This window comes from Alligator sinensis, unplaced genomic scaffold (assembly GCF_000455745.1).
Source record: "Alligator sinensis unplaced genomic scaffold, ASM45574v1 scaffold1190_1, whole genome shotgun sequence".
NCBI lineage: Eukaryota > Metazoa > Chordata > Crocodylia > Alligatoridae > Alligator > Alligator sinensis.
The window spans coordinates 190700-208721 of record NW_005842969.1 but is presented as its reverse complement, the minus strand read 5'-3'; the positions used below and the strand labels follow the sequence as shown (position 1 = coordinate 208721).

At 41.7% G+C, this 18022-nt stretch overlaps 1 protein-coding gene across 5 annotated transcripts in view; it reads right to left on the bottom strand.

Annotated features, from left to right (window-relative positions):
* GSK3B (glycogen synthase kinase 3 beta) overlaps positions 1 to 18022 on the bottom strand; it is a 238349-nt gene that overhangs the window by 167676 nt on the left and 52651 nt on the right. For 4 of the 5 annotated variants that reach the window (XM_025192824.1, XM_006036548.3, XM_006036547.3 and 1 more), the window contains exon 2: positions 489 to 682. In XM_025192824.1, the coding sequence (XP_025048609.1) occupies positions 489 to 682 (194 nt within the window). Of the gene's footprint in view, positions 1 to 488; positions 683 to 18022 lie in introns of those variants that run through there. The other variant, XM_025192825.1, reaches the window with a different exon arrangement.

Here is an 18022-nt window from a genome sequence, read left to right as displayed (position 1 = left end):
CGGCAATGCTGACCCAACCCATGACATCTGATCAAAACTCCCTACATGGCCCTTGGGCCCAAATAATTGCCCATCCCTGGTCTACAGGGTCTCTCTTGGCTTGAGAAGGCCCTCTCAGTGCATACATAAAAGCTACCCTGAACAAAGTCTGAAGGTCTCTGCCCATCCCACTTGAACATTCACTACTAATTATTAAAGCAGTCTCCTTATATCAGGGAGAAAGGATAAAGTTCAACAAAAGCTTTTTCCTATTTTTCCTGGTTAATTGTTTGCCACTGGAGCCCAACCCAAGGTCAGGAAATGACGCTACAACTTCAAAACTCATTTTACACAAAAAATAATTAGCATGAGTAATTCAAGTTTTAGTGCTCATGTCTGTACAACCCAACAGAAAGCATGTCTGCGAGGGATTTGCTACTGGAAAAAGGAAGCAGATTAGAATACAGCTAGATTCTTACAGAATGGTCAAAGCTATATGCAAGCCTCACCTTAAATCTTTTGTCCTGCAGCACTTTCTTGATGGCCACAAGCTCTCCTGAATCGCAGAGTTTGGCTTGATACACGACACCAAAAGATCCATTGCCAATCACCTTGGTGTCCGTATAGCTAACTTCTTGTGGTCGGTCAGGCCCTTGTCCAGGAGTTGCTACAACTGTAGTCACTTTGCTGCCATCTTTGTCTCCTGTGTAAGCAAAGAACATGGAATTAAAGTTGATGTACATCCATAAAAGTATACATACAGCACACTATAACAGACAAGTGTATAAATACTTGTTTTCAACCAAATTTATTTGACAGGAAGGAAAAAGAAAAAAGATGGCGTGCAAACAAAGATTTAACATGCTGCCTATTTGTTGCAACACATTTAGAAAAGGTATTTTTTAGTTTACACTGTACTTAAAATAAAATGTCCCCCTTTTCAGATTCAACAATTCCCAACTCTGGCATGTCTGCAGGACAGCAAAATTACCAATTTTTCTCTTTTCCATCAATGTGAGTGGTACTATGCATTTAATGACTTATATTATTAAAATAAGAATCAATCCACGTTCTGATACGTTACTGTAATTACAGCAATCAAACCAACAGCCTTCTCAGCAGAGCAAGATCTCTTTATCTACACACCCTGGGCTGTATGCTAGGTGCCTATCATGACACCATAGGGTGCAGCCCTTTATGTGTCCACAGCCTTATCATCTTCACTAGGCGTTCACCCCTTGGTGACCAGAACAGATTTCACTGCATTCATGCAAGTTACCTCCCACAGAAAGGAAAGGTCACTTAGGAGAATGCACCAGGTGGCAGCTGCTCAAAACCAGATAGAATTCCCTCTCCAACAAAACTGCACTTTATTTTAACGATGTCTATCTTGGCCAAACCTTTGCACTGGCTCCATTACACTGGGACCTGACTTTTGTTGGGGGGTGGGGTTGTTTGTTTGGGTTTTTTTGCTTTAGTTTAATGCAGGGGTGAGCAAAATGCAGCCCGCCAGGCCATTCTATCCGGCCTTCAGGGCCCCTAAAAAGTTTAGAAAATTAGTATTTATCTGCCCCTAGCTGCCTGTCACATGGCCCTCGATGGCTTGCCAAAACTCAGTAAGTGGCCCTCAGTCCAAAATAATTGCCCGCCCCTGGTTTAATCCTCTATTAGATATCGTGTGCTTTTTCAAGTTGACAAAGGAGAGGTAGTGGATGTGTTTGCTTGCTTTGGTTTTTTGTTTTTATAAAGCTCAGTAATGCAAGGGTGCTAGACACTTGATGTGAAATATGCAGAAGACAGGTTCTTCCCTGAAAGAGCTTGCAAAAAGGTGAGAGGGACACAGATGTATTTCAAGAGGAAGTAGAGAAGACTAAATGAGTTAGAAAACACACAGGTAGAAAGAAAACAGACAAGGGATTACTGGGAGAGAGAAGAGAGGACGCAGATATGACTTGTTCCTAAAAACAAAGAAATGGAGCGAAGCCTGTGAAGAAAAGAAAAACGAACAACAAAACGGAGATGGCAAAGTGAGGTCTAAATATCATTATCATCATGACAAAAGTTATTAATTGCAATTAAAAACAACAGATAAACATCACATAACCAGTTCCTCTGGAAATGGCCAGGTTGTGACAGCATAAGCATTTCTTGCCTCTGCTAGGAGGCTAGGGTGTACCAGGGATATTTTTCAAACCATGCCGGTCAGATTTTGTAGTAGAAGCAACTCATTTATAGAGAAACTGGTTAAAGTTTTGCAACATTACAATGTCGAGGACCAGAGCAAGTTCAGCAAGGTTTAAGGGAAAGTACCAGAAGATTTATTCTACTGATACTGCTCAGGGTCTGAACCTGCAGCTGGCAGCAGGAACACCCCGGAGCTTTCCTCTGCCAGCAACTCCAGCAGCCACCACTGGATCTGAAGAGTGTTACCAGCAGCTCCTTCCAGCTGGCCCCCTAGACTACCCAGATAATTCCCACAGAGCAGAGGAGCAGATATGACAGCTACACAGCTTCTTTAAAAATTTCCACAGACCACAAGCAAACTTGTTCCTAACTGAACCCATTAAACTCTTTCATTCTTAAAAAAGTAAGCACTAAAATATTTAATTAGCCCAGCTAAGAGCTACTTTGCTTCCACAACCTAAATTTCAAGCAGCTTCAATGTAGACTAGACTAGACTCCTTTTTCCTGACATTTCTTTTCATACAAACCTAGGTATTTCCTCCACAAAAAACACACAGGTACGGTAGTTTTAACGATTAGTCTACAAAATCCATAGTAAGGACTTCACAGATACAAGCACTAAGAATTAACAAGCAAGGAGGCAGCCAGCTATAGTTTACGTAAACTTTCTATTATTCTACAATTCAGCAGTGTTAACTGTATCTCTAAAAATATACCTTTTGCTTTTACAACTTAGGTAATGTCCATAAAGCATATTTATAAAATATGCTATAAAGTTTATTTGTATTGTGGTACCACCAAGAAGCCCTAACGCTGCCTTGTCAGGTCCTGTACCAGTGATCCTACACCCTACACACCTGCATACTTACACGTGCTGAAGTTGAATGACATGTTCAGGACCATACAATGGTTACTATGAGTGTCCTATTCTTAGCTAGGGCCAGAACCACAAGATGGCTCTTTACACGCAGGTCAGATGGCAAACAGGTCTGGCAAATAAAGGGCATTTTTACACATGCATGTCACAGTGCTGGGTGCTTTGAGAAGTGCCCAGTGCTGCAATGCATGGAGTTGTATAAACAGTGAAATGCGTGTCAGCGCTGAGAAAATGGCAGCAGTGCGCTTATGTGTTTTAGTTCAAAAGCGCGCCGTCACCATTTTCTCAGCGCTGGTGCGCATTTTGCCACTTATACAGTTGCATGCAACTCAGTGCAGTTAGCCTCAGCTCGCATGCAGAAAGCAGTGGATCTCCAATGCGTCACTGGAAAAAAGAGTATGTGTATAAGTGCCCCATGATTCTAGCCCCAGCAAAGATGGGAAGTGCTTTCTTGTTAAGGTGACAGCAGCAGCAGAGAGCTCCCCAGGTCTGGGGAAGGGGGAAACACTGCCCATAACGCACGGGTTGCAGGGGAACAGGTAGCCAGAGACTTATAACAGGGCTAGCTGCACTGCAACAGGACCATAGAGCAAAGCCATGCTCAGGCAGCAAGGGCACTACTAAAGCAGCTAGAGCAGCAGCTGTAAGTTGCCTTGGAGGCCATCCATCCAACTGCAGTCAGCTGACTGGAAGAGGCAGGGTTTAGGAGGTACATAAAGCCAGTGCCTGAGGCCACGACAGGCAGTCTGGCCCTGCAGACCACAGGGAGAAGAGCTCTGCAGCCAGATGGCTGTACGGGAAGCACTGGACTGATACCTGAGCTGCCTTGGGACCTGCGAGGAAGGAGCTGACAGCTTGCAGGGAAGTAAGACCCAGTATGAAGAAGGTTAATATTTAAAGCAATAGCGCACTTTCTTTTTTTCCTATATGTTTGCTGGGAGGAAGGAGTTTGTATGTTAGGTGGTTGCTTGCCTTTATTTTATTTTTTATTTATACCAGGGGAGCAAGACTAACAGGGGAGGAGTTCACAAGACTCCCAAAGGGCATGTGGTGTTTTGAGCCCTGCCAGGGCCCAAATTCAAGATGCAGACAGGCACAACTGGGAAAGTAGTAAAGAAGGTCTGAAGCTGAGAGGGTTAAGGCCATAGCTCAAAAGGGGCAAGAAGCCTGAGAAGGTAAAAACCAGGGTCAGACACCTGCATCCCAAGACAGGTGAGGAAACTGAGAAAGCAAGGGGCCTGAGAAGGGTAAAACCAGAGTCTGAAGGGCCCCAATAAAGGTGAAGAGGCCTGAGGTGGCCTGGCATTAGTTTGGGGCAAAGTACCCCACCCAAGTGATGAAGAGTAATATCTGCAAGGCATGGGTGTAGCTGTGGGGGAGGTTGGAGACCATGGAATTAGCCCTTAAGGCAATTTAGAGCACAGAGGGCCCCAACTAGCACCTGAGGGCAAGGCAGGGATCATTAGGGTTTGGGTGGAGCCAACAGATGGGTAGCAGACACAGGCTCACTTTGGGACCCTGGGGGCAGCCTCCCTTTCTCCCAATCAAATACTATCAGCAAGACATGGCAAGCAAGAAGGGGGGGGGAAGGGGGGGGGGGGGGAGGGTACATGGACTGCCAGAACTGGACAGAAGTCACAGAGCCACCGGGGGCATCACAGCCACTCTGGGGCTTGATCTTGCTACCGGAAGCTACTGAGGAGAGAGATGCTTTTACAAGCACCACTGTTTTCCCAGCTGCAACTCCTAGTAGTGAAAAGCAGCTTTACAGCAAACTTTGGCTTAATAAGAAACTTAATACTTCACTTGGATTTGCTGTACTTTCTAACTGTGCGTCAACTGTTATATGCTCACGCCCCAGGAAGACAATTTTCCTGGAAGCACACAATACTTCAATACCTTTGAATGCGAAATGTCTACAACAGAAGTAAAATACTTAAGAAAATATTTCTATTGAAAAGCTGAGGCAGGAAGGAACAAAACATCAAACACTAAGAAAACTTAAAAGCATCTCTAACATCAGTCCAAAGAGCCCATAACAGTATATTTGCATGAAATAAGTTGGTTTCTAGTACATCACTAAGCCAACTAAAATAAAATCCAAATGAACTGAAACTGGAATAGGCCTTGCACAGGAGCCCCATTAAAAAAAAAAAATCAATCAGACTACAGCTATGCAAATAGGCTCTCCAACACCCTGGACAGGTGCACAGATGTGAAACGGGAACTGTTCTATCATTATACAGCCCTGCACTTCTATAGTTCCTTTCATCTGAAGGACTCAAAGCACTTCAGCAACATATGGAGATTTAATATATTGAAGTATGACATGCATTTTACTGATGTCAAAGTTATTCAGAAGTTAAAGACTAAACTGGAAAATCCTAAATCCCCACCCCACCCCCAGTTCAAGCCCCTGACTGTGCCTATTGTTTTCTAGGTTCTAAATGGTACTCCAGTCCATTTTCCCAGTTCCTCTGATGGGAACTTAGTGAGTCTTATTTTACCATTTAACCTTTAAACAACATTTGTCAATCTTTTTGGGGTGAATTTTAACCCAATTCACAAAAGCTTTAAAAAACCTAAAACAAACAACACATTCTTGAGTGGCTGCTCTGTTGTAAAATTCACATGAAAGAAGAGACACAAATTTGAATAGCAGTTATTACTAAGGGAACATTTCTGAGGTTCAGGCACAAAAAAAGCTTTGAAGAAACTTAATTTGCCAAATATTTGCCATATGAAAAGCTGATTTCTTTTAGTCTTTGCTGAAATACATTCCCTCGCATCAATACCGTCCTAGATGCAGATGTCTATTAGTGGCTCAGTCAAACTCCATGGCATGCTTTATAAACACTTTTAAGCAATACCTAAAAGAAGGGGAAATACAGTTGATAAAATTTATTTTAGAGTAGAAAGACTAAGAGGCTGATCTGGCTATCTGTCAGAATCTTCTCCAATTAGCACTGGAGGAAACCCCAGTAATCTTACTATTCTAATTTATGCTTTCATAGCTGGGTTTTCCCATCAACTATGTGAAAATGCTCTTCCTCCTTTCTCCTCTTCATTATTTGAAGACAAAAGTCCAAATTAACAAGATCCCTCACTTGTTCTTTTCCTGCTTTGACTTCGTCATCTTAACTTCTGTGCTACAAGTATGTCTAAATTCAAGTTTCTGTCCAAACTCCACCCACTTGCCAAAGTCTGACCTTCAGTGACTTTTTCAGTCTCACTACATTTCAACTACCACATCCTCCTAAAACATCTTAGGATCCTTCCTCTCTGCACATGCAATCCCAGAAAGTGTCCTCAGCCTCACATTGCACCATCTCTAAGCTAAGTCATGCTTATTTACAGCTGTCACTTTACTCTGATTCTTCTAATCCTGCTTCCATCCTCCCCACTAACTTACATCCTTATTCAAGTCACTGAAGACTGCTTCCTTTCTAAATTGAAGGGCAAAGTCCAAGTCTTTTCCATAGTGCTTCACCTTATGTTGACATCTTGCAAACATCCAACAAATTACCTTCCATGGAAACCTTGGGCTGTGACTGTTCTTTCCTAGTACTTCCAGTCATGACAGCTCCTTCAGGTTTTCCCTGGGATTGCTCCACACCTTCCTTTTTCCTTCCAGTATCCTCTGTTTATGCACTTGTGCTGATTAGAAATGGTTAGGAGATCCTGGCAAGCAGCCCCATGGCTCCTGTCCATACTGACTGCGTCACCACCAGACAGGATTCTCTTCAATCCTGCCTCCATCCTTCCTGATGCTCAATAGGGGTGGGGAGCATACTTTTTCACATCACTAACTTTTCTGTGAGTCTGAATTCAAATGCTTACACTTCCAACTTGAATTCTAGTTTTGGTTCAGCTGATCCAGCATTAAGCAACAAACCCAGAAGAATGTAAAGATGCAACATATTTAAATACCCTCAACTAAGCTGTTCCCTTAGACCGTAGGTTGCTTTGGAAGGACTCAACCAGGTTCTGAAAGCTGCATTAGAAGTACATATTATAGATTTTCTCTACAGGTATAGACAGGAGCAAGTCACCAAATAGTACTGATATTTCTTCCCATCCCTAAGTATCAAATGAATGCAAAAACTCGCACAACACTCTGGACAATTAAGGTTAATGTTATACTGCCTTATTTCAAACAGACTGCTCCTGACCCCAAACTACATTGACTCGGCATCATGGGGAAGAGGAGAAAGCGTGGAGGGAAGCACAATCCAGTCTCCTTCGGGTCAAGGTTATTGCTACTGTCTATTATCCCCTGGTAAGCATCTGTGCAGACAATTAGCCTCCCTACAAGACTTCCTGCAGGAAATGTGGTCAGGCTCCAAAATTATGTGACTACACAACTGTCCATGTAATAATTGTGTTTTGGAAACTGCTGCATAACTGTATCACAAAATTTAAGCTTTCATCTAACTGCAGCGTTAAGTTTACATGACTGAAGACAGCCTTCAAAATGTGAACAGTAAAAAACTAACACTGTTCACCTAGTAATCTTGTCCAGATCAGAAAACTGTGCCCATTTTATGTGGAAAATGCAGGCTGTTGACTACTGGTTGAGGGTTCCAGAGACCTGACCACAGTGAATTACCTTAGTGAACATGACAATTAGGAAAATCATTTAATAGCAACAAAGCATTCAATCAAGCCAACTCAACACACCTAAATGCCTCAATGTCGGCAGACTACTTGCTTGTAACAAACTAACCAATAAGATGCTCTGCCCTTCAAACTCTTATAGATTTTCCATGCTTGTGTCCAGGCTCTGTTCCTGCTGGTGCACAGGAACAGAGCCTGGACTCTGGGCACTTACACACGTGCAGGGCAACTACTCCAACACACTGGGAACTGACTCAATTAATCAAGTAAAACTGACGCACTCTGGCAGCTTCGCATGTTACATGCATCAGCAGTGCAGCGTACCTCCACAGTGAGAAAGTGGCAGCAGTGCACTCTAAAACATGCTCAGTGTGCTTTAAAAAGCACACCGCCACCATTTTCTCAGCACAGAGGCATGCTGTGCCACTGATACACATGATACAAGAGCACTTTAAATTAGCACAGCTTGCTAATTAAAGAAGTGCCCCGCACCACATTGGGAGCATGTGTAAAAATGCCCTATGCTTTCGAAAAAAGCATTTCAGGAACTCTGCAAGTCAAAACTCAAAACCTCTTGTACTAGCGAGACCCTGGTCAAGTACACAATTGCTGGGCAAAAACAGGATAGTCTGCTTAGACCAGGGGTGGGCAATTATTTTGGGTAGAGGGCCGCTTACTGAGTTTTGGCAAGCTATTGAGGGCCGCATGACAGGCAGGCAGGGGCAGATAAATATTAATTTTCTACATTTTTTAGGGACCCCACAAGCCAGACAGAATGGCCTGGCGGGCCACATTTAGCCCACCCCTGGTTTAGACCCATCTTCCTGGTATACTTTTACTCCCAGCATCATAGAGTAATACTTTTGATGCCAACTTAACAGAAATAAACTGAATACTGAGTGCTTGGTTTACAATTTAAAAGACACAAATAAAGAGATCTTTACCTTTACAAATATATGAAGATTAACCATTAATATGTGAATAAACATCATTTATTAGAATTAGGACATGAGCATAAAGAGTATAACAAATGACACGCAGCCTGAATGGATCGATGAGATTCAGGAGACAATGGCAAACCAGTACATATAAAGCAGTAACAACAATGCTTCACATGATCGCTCTCAAAGGACATACTATTTTATCATGCTTCCAAGTTTACTAAAGGTGAGCAATGTTTTCTCTGAGATCTTCCTTTCAATCCTGTGAGCCAAAGGCACCAAGAAGTAGCAGTTTTTACCCCTATCTGGTACATCTGACACTGCAGATGGTTCCAGTGTTGTGGAACAAAAGTCATTTTCTATTAAGGAAAGGAGACAATGGTCTGAATGACCTCCATCCAGACAGAGACTGGCTAGACTAGTCAGGAAAACTTCAAACCAGGAATCAGGCAAACAGATAACCACTGAATTAGCACTAGGTCAAGATCAATATTAACAGCAGCACTAAGAGACAAGAGGAGAAGAAATACAATAATGGTCTACACCAGCGGTTTCCCAAACTGACAGATTGTGTACCACCAATTTAAAACGATACAACCTTACGTTCCACCAGCACATTTTTCAGTTCAGCCTTACATACCACCAGTAAATTTTTGTCATATAAAGTAATTATAATAAATCTGTTAACATGCAACACTGGTGGGTACATGTACCACAGACTGGGAACTGCCAGTCTACACTAATGCTAAGAGTATAGGTAATAAAACAGGAGGAATTAGTACTGCCCATTTATAAGTCTAACCAAGCTAATATTACTCACACCTTTAGGAAAGATCTGCATGGCTGGATCATGACCAAATTTCAGAAAGAACAAGTGGGCAAAATAGACTGGAACGCTTGTCAAAAGACGAGCCTTCTTTTGAGCCACTAACCATTTGTTTCAAGGTTAAGCTAATGAAAGCACAGATAGGGGAGCAGGTTGCATCTGTTACAAGCCACAAAATCACAGAGGGCAAAGGATCCAGTTTCTTAGGAACATATCTATGTGTAGAAGGGATGTGTGCTGGACATCTCCTACCATCCTTATTGAAATGTTCTTGGAATTAAGAATTCTAGATGAAAAGTTACTAGCTAAAAACAACATGGGGAAATTCTGTGTTGGAGCTCATTTTGTCAAAAGGAGCTGATCACAGAAATAAAGAGAGTTAGGGCATGTGCAAGTACAAATGATCCTAACTTGACTGAATCTGTGGTGCATAAAGAGGGATTACTATCCCAACCACATGGGTTAAAACACATTACATTTCACAAAACTGGAAATAACTGCAAGCCAAAAGCAAAAGAAAGCTCAAAATGATAGCTGAGAACCATTTGAGGACATTTTACTAGATGCTCTAAAACCCACACATCAAGATATAACTCCAGCATGGCTAGAAGGCAAGCTTTCCTTAAAGGGGAAATGAAAATTACTTTAAAAACCACAACATAAATGAAGAAAAAAAAAAGGAATCTGATAGAAATGAACCCAAGAAAGAAGCCAGAAATTGCAAAAAAAAAGATAAAGAGAAACAAAGTATGCAAAGAGAAGTCTATTGCCAACAGAGCAAGGGGAAATAGTGTTTTATATCTAGAACACAAAGAAACACCTCCAGTGCACTGATTCCCTACTAAATGAAAACAACACGTAACTCAGAATGCAGAAAAGGAAGAGAATCCAGACATCGTGGCATGATGGAGAAGATACATCTTCTATCCAACAGAAATGCAGTTGGATATTAGAGTGGATACTAAAAAGTTTGACCATTGGAAAAAAACAAAAACCAAACCCAGCAGGTCTAGATAACTTCAGTCTAACACTTTTGGAATTGCTGGCCAAGAAGCCCTCAACACTACTGATGATGATTTTTAATATTTTTTAATCACTAGAAAATTTTACAAAAGGAGCAAAAGAAAATTAATGCAGAGTTAAATATTTAGAAAGGTACATTTAATATATGAAAATTCCAGGCCTATCAGCCCGATGTCAAACCCATGTAAAGTAACAAAATAGATGATATTGAACTTTTAATTATACTGCCCTCTTTTAATCAACATGTACCCATGAAAACTACAGTCAACTCCAACTTTGTTTTTTTAATGCGATAAAAAAATTTGGCTGCAAAAGGTAATAGTGTTGATGTAATATACAAAAGTATTTGTAATCCATTTGTCTTTATGCAACATCATATTTTAATTAAGAAACTAAAACAATACAGGTCAATATAGCCAGTGTAATCCAGTTAATATGTCCCAAGTAATTTCTTAACTTGTAATTAATAGTAAACCAATAACCATAAGTGCTTTACATTTCCTGTAAGCTCCACTAGATCATTTCTTGGTCCTATGCTATTTCACATTTTTATTAATGACCTGGAAGAAGGCAAAAGCCTCACTAATGAAATCTGCAGATAAGACTGGTAGATAATGAAAGGGAGAAGGCAACTCAAACAAAGCAATCTGAATCTCTGGGTAAAGTCAGTACTAATATAGCTAGATATAAAGGTCACGCACATAGGAATAAAGAACATAAACTAAGCTTACATTCAAGGGAGTGACCCTGGGACACAGTGACTCCAACTTATGACTCAGGGTAGATAATCAGCTGGCCATGAGCTCCCAGGGCAACAGTGTGACCAGAAGAGCTATGTATATACAGACATTCCCTTGATGTATAAACAGAAAAATATCCAAGAGGAGGAAGAAGCTATATTTACCTTTACTTGGCACCAGTCAGGAAGGATGCTGGAAAACAGGAGAGGATTGAAAGAAACCGCTAAAATGATTGATGGATTAGAAAATACGATTTATAGTAAGAGATGCAAGGAACTTTAGCTACTTAGCTTAAAGAAAAGGTGAAAGGGTGACCTCACCACAGTCTAAGTATCTGAGGGAAAACAAAATTTAATAGAAACCCTTCAATCTAGCAGACAAAAGTACTGTAACACCCTACAGCTAGAAATCAAGTCTGGAGAAGTTCAGGACAGAAAAGAAGGACATTTTTTTTTTTTTTTTTTAAACGATGACGGTAGTTAAGTTGTTTCACTGGTTATCAAGGACAGGGGTACATTCTCTATCCCTGAAATTTATCATCAAGACGACAGGATATTATTCTAAAACCTGCTGTAGATGAACAACAATTGTTATACCTGAAGCAAAAAGCCCAAAGGCCTGTGTGACACAAGGGGAAAATTGGACTGGATCAAGGGTGGTCAACCTGTGGCATAAATGCCAGAAGTGGCATGGACAGCCTATGTGTGGCTTGCAATAGATGGCAGAGAGGAAAGGCAATACACTGGCAAATAGGGCAGGCAGTATAAAGCGGAGCAGTCAGGGAAGGGGATCAGAGCAGCATGAAGGGAAGCTACAGAGCTAATTTGTGGCACCTACCAAACAGGTCCAAACCTTTGGACTAAATCAAGGATGCTCAACCCCCAGCTTGAAGGCCAAATGTCACCTGCAGGGCTCCTCCCAGGTCAGGAAATTTCTTAGCAGGGGAACAGGTGCAATTAATACAGCCACTCCTCACCCACTGCCAAGCCCCAACCCATATGGAAGGTTAAGGAAGAGCTGTGTACCCTCCCCCTGGGGCTGGACCAGGGCTGAGTCACGTCCCCTCCTCCTCATGGGACCAGTCTGCCTCATCCCTCCTGGCTCCACGCAGCTTGGGTGGCCCCACTGCAACTGTGCTGGGCACCAGATGGGGACCACCAGCCTGATGCACCCTGCAGACAGACCAGGTTTTGCCCACCCAGCCCACTGGCCGAAAAGGTTGAGCACCACTGGACTAGAAGATTGTCACGGTCTCTTCAGATCAAAATTATTAATCTATCGGGGGGAAAGCCACAACGTTTACCTAAGTTTTATCAGCACTAGCACAAATGCTGGGCAGAGTTCTGTTAATGCATACAAAATTTCCTAGGGTAGTCAAAGTCAGCAAACCATCTGAACCAACTGAAAGGGTGCTTACTGAAGCTAAAATTTAAAATGACTGTCAGGTTAGCTCTGACAACCCTGACCACCAGACTAACATGCTTATCCTCTTCGTAAATGGAGAAGCAAAATCAGACTGAGGCTGGTACATGCCATCAAGGGCTGCTGAGGCAGGAAAGAAGAACATCGAGGAGCACAGGACCCAGAATTCAAATTTTTTATTTGCTTTGCTCAGGAAAGAGGTTCCCTTACCCAATACCAATGCATTGTAAGGTGGAAAAAGCTGTAATTCAAACAACAGCTGTCAACACTTTGACAACTTCTAAATTATTATTCTGTCCCACATCTTGAATATAAAAATCTGCAGAGCACAGAAAACATAAAACCTTTGAGTGGTACAAAATTGACTTTATGTAGAAAAACACCACAATGGAATTCTTAAAACAAGATACAGGACCACTCTGAAACAGTAAGGGGACAGTGAACAAACAGACCAAACAGCTTCGTTATACTAATAAGCAAGTAAAACAAAGTGATTTATATTCAAAGTCTTCTAGCGATAGGAAATAAAAATGAATGGGTGGCAAAGCAACTAATAATGACTGAAATGACAGGTAAGTAATGACTTTGCTTACATATGTCACATTAAAAGCGCAGACACTTTCCTTTGTCTAAGACCAAGTTGCTGAAAACATCTGTCAAAGGAGCATCAAAAGGCAAAACCTCCACTCTAGTTATTCCACTCAGTAGTATGGGAATTCAGCAGCCTTCTCTTTACGGGAGTTGCATAACAGACTCTTTTTGTTTTGTACTGTAGGTAAAACACTGGGGAAAAAAAGAGGGATCTCGTATAGGTCCACCAAAAGTCTCATAATAAACTTTATATCCGCTATCAAGAGTCCTATTAAGGCTCTAAATACTGAGTCATCAGAATACAGTTTGCCTTTCTAGGACACGGGCTGCCACATTTTCTGTAATTAAGGATGAATGCCTAAGTGGCAAAACATGACAGAACATCTAGAAGGCAGGTCAGGCAATTTACGTCAGTCCTCTCCAGTGTGAATACCTTTACTCTGAACCACCCTGCAGAAAGCCAATGTCAGAGAAAAAGAAAGGATGGGAAGATGTTGCTATATCCAGCTAATCCATCTGTCACTCAGAAGGAATGATTCACTCTTTAGCAGATTTCACACACACACTTAAGTGAACACACACACCAGTATTAAGCAACAAGCATTTTCTGAAACTCATCCACGGCTCTTGAGGCAACCTCCTTCCCTCCCACCCCAGTAACTTTGTCTAAGGAACCTGTTGGAGAAAGCACCTCCTCACAGAAATTCACACAGCCTGGCTTATGATACCATCACAAACCTAGACCAACACACCAATTTGTGTATGGGGGGTGGGAAGGGAGGAGAGGAAGCTGCTACTACTCCATGAAATTATCTTAAAATAGAAGCAGGAGGCAAGGATCTTCTATTGGCCCAACTAAAGTTAGAAAAGTCAGGCTAAAATTAGAAAAACTTTCAAATTCAAGACATTAATTTATAAGGTCTCTGACAAAGAACATCTTGCATTCAAAACCTGTCTAACTTTATCTTGACTATGTAGTTGGGCCAATAGAAATATATCACCCTAAGAAATCCTTGCCTCTCGCATAACTTCTGGACGACCGCATTCACTCTTATGCTACAACATCACTCTTATGCTACCTTAAAATAGAAAGTATTTTCTTTCCAGACTAAGTCATCTATAAATTTAAGTTTAGGTTCTGCTTTGGAAAATGTGGAAACATGCAATTAAGGTCCTTCAAACACCGGCAGTTTATGCAGTACCATCAGCAGTCAATATTGCATTCTTTGTAACAGGTTATTTTTTAGAGGAAGTGTCCCTGTCCATCCCTCTCCCCAACTAACGTGATCATAACCCATTACGAATATGATTAAAATACTTTTATAAAAGAGAGGGAGGGGGTATAGTGAAATTGGATACAGCAACAGCATTTGTTCTGTAGGAGCTAATCATTGGTCTTTCCTTTCAAGTTACATAGATCCTGAAATAAAGGCATGAGACCCACAAAACTGGCTATACATGAAGCCAGCCTTCGGAACATACATAGGAGTAATAAAACAGCAAAGGAAAAGCAGATCAAAGCAATAGGAAAGTATGCCTTACTGCAGACCAGATAGATCCCTGAATGACTGTAGGGTTGAGAGGACTGTGCAGTTACTGCACAATTAGAAGTAAAATGTTGTGGATGTGGTTACTAATGAAATTCACTTGTATGCCCTGTGGTCAAATAATTAAAAAAGAAAAAAAAGTGACCCCCCCCCAAATTATCTCAGGCAGCATTTCAAGAAGCTAAGTTAACCGTGCTGGGGTTATCTTAAGGACACGTTTTCTTTTAAGGAAAAAAACCAGAAAACTAATTAATGGGTTTTATTTTTAATTACTGTAGCACTAAGGAGCCCTAAGTCATGGACAAGGGCCCAATTTTGCAGCGTCTTGCAAACAGCACAAAAGACCAGTTGCTTCCAAGAAGAGCTCAGTCTAGGTAAGAAAAAAAAAAAAAAAAATGGTGAGAGCTAGAGAGAGAGAAGGGGGTGGGGAGGAAAGATAGAACAAGTAAAATAATGCAGCAACATTGATCAGCATGATTCTCTGCACCTACAGGCTAACCTTTAAGTCTGTGGCACTTTCAAACAACATTGCTAGTTATGAGATATAAAATTCAAGGCGTTTCCACTACACTTTACTGTCTAGCAAAGCATACATCCCAAGGGAATAGATCTTTACTTGGAAGCTTCCTCAGTTTTTCCTCAATGTTTAGATTCTAAGGTACATGTGGGGCTGACAAACCTGGTCAGAGCTTAGACCCCATCCGTAGATGAAAGCAGCACCGGCATGATTTATTTTTTTCTATCAAGCATTGCCACAAGTCTGCTCACAAGTGGTCTTTTTGGTTTTCCTCTCACCCTGTTCTGAAGCAAACCCTTCTGTAACAGACCGCACTGTTTCAAAAGGAGCCTATAGCACAAAAGCTTCATGTGCAAACACCCTGTTCCAAAAGTGTGCACCATGTCAGTTACTCCTTCCATAACTCTCACCCAACGTACTCAAATGGGTCCATCTTGCTGCCTGTGCATATTCTACTGTTCCATGGTGATCCCAAATGAACATCACCTGGCCTTGTTTCAATGTTGCTGGTATACACCCAAGAATATTTATCTGCAATAAGTGCTCATTACATGCATGTGGATCCAGGGTCCGCTAACTGGTTAGGCCCTAGCCTTCAACAGTTGTTCCCCACTCCCCCCACCCCTGAAAAGGAAGGCATGGACTCATCCCTCTCTGGAGATGGGTCTGTCCTTGTCTCTTCAATTGTCACTGGGATGTTTGCAGCGGTCATTAGAGAAGGCAGAAAAAGAGGCACCTCCTAACATTCTTCAGTACCACCTAAAGTCAGGGAGTTGCAGCAGAACTCCAAAACTGCCCCTGTCACTATTGTGGGCGAGGTGGCAGGTACACAAGCATGCTGGACAGAATGCCAGCTTAGGGGGTGGCCACACAACCCTGATTTGTGAGTGGACCCTTTTTCCTACTGGTTTACACAACTTTGCAGTAATCTTCTATGTCACCGAAAAAGCCTTCCAGCAGTACAAGTAACATGGAATCTGCTTACCAGGAACCTAATAAGCTAGCACATTCACTTGAATAAGTGTGACTGCCAGAAAGATACCGCAGCGCCTCACAATGACAAACCCACCAATAAATAGTGTATACCTTTGGGGAATTTCTGAAGCACCAATAACCAAGTACCTGATGTCACCTGTGTAAGTCATTTTATGATAACAACTAGTTTCTGATAAGTAGCCCAGAGAAGAAGTCATTTGTTCATTGCTGACTGCTTCTGCTCCATTTCAAGTCAAAATTCAATTTATTTCAGGCTTAAGTTAATTAAATGAACAGTCAGAGGTACTCTAGTCTGCCCTTCAGACCTGGGACCATCCTTTCACCAGCATATTCATCCTCTCCATTCATTATAAGCTTCTACCACTAAAATAGAAAAAATGATCACTTAAAGAACCTAAAGTAGCATTTTAAAATAGCCAAAATTAGGTACAGGTTAACTAATGTGTACTTCCCAAGGTTGGGATGCAATACCATGGTCTTAAAGGATTCTGCATTCTCTTCTGGAAATGAATGAGTTATGTTTACAATCCAGAACCCTAAAGACCAATCCAGAACAAGCCTCAATATGCTAAACCAGCAAGTCTCAACCTTTCCAGGCTCAAGACATCCCTTGGAAAATACCTTGAGCTCTTAGGCTTTTATTGAGTGCAGAAAAAGAGAGCAATTCTTCTGTTGCAAAGAATTTAGAAAGACCATAACAGGTCAGAATCTGAAGGCTTTTAGCTTTCTGCTTCAGATGCAACGGTTGTAGCTGAACTATAGCAGATTTTAGAAAACACTGCCAGAAAACCAAGCAACAGGAGAGCATGGTGCCTGAGCCATGAGCTGGGAGTGGGTTGACAGTAGGGACTGGAGAGGGTGGAAGTGAGGGCTGTGGCAACAAATAACAGGCAACAGCGCAGCCTAGTTTGCTTGTCAAACCCAGGACATCAGCCAAGGTTCAAAGAGACTGGGAGATGAAGCTGGCCATGAAGTTCCTCCCTTCCCTGCCATTTTCTTACATGTGCAGTGAAGAGGGAAAGTAGTACACTTTTAGCCAGCCTTGCAAGATACAGGACACATGGGAGGCATTGTGAAAAAAATCACAACCAAAAAGAAAGGACTGAACAACACAAAGAACAAATTCATTTTGCCCCAGTATTTTAAATTATGAGCTGTAACTGCACGGGATGGGAACTAAGAATATTTCACAGAAGCAGATTAAATTACAAAAGCTGAACAATTTGGGCTTCTCGCTACAGAAGCTGGTCCTGATGTGCACCAGAATATACAAAGTTCCAAGGACAGGCAGCTGCCCAGAAAAGGGTTTAGAAGGCTTTGGCAGTCTGCTGATTTAATGACAAACCAGCGTGTGTTAAGATTCTAGTTCAGTTAAGAGGAGGATGTTGTCAGTGAAGGTAAAAATTTGCTGATAGGATGCCTGCTGATCATGTCCCAAAAGCTACTTAACCTCAAGGAAAGAGCTGCTGTTTCAGAAGAGCTAAATTTACCAGTTTTCCAGTGTCGTCTTGCCTGGATGCCTTTTTACTAATTAACAGCACAAGAAAACAATGTGAAACTACCATAATTTTAAGTCACTTAAAAAACTAGGCCTCAGTCACTTGTGGAATGAAATGCAAGCCTGAAGCTTGTAAAATTGTTTGTCAGGGGAAAGTTTACCAGTACAGAAAACATGCTATACTAGTATAAACCCTTGCATAGGCACATTTATTCTGAGGACTGCAACTGTACTGATTTAAATTCACACGTTGGGCTTATACAG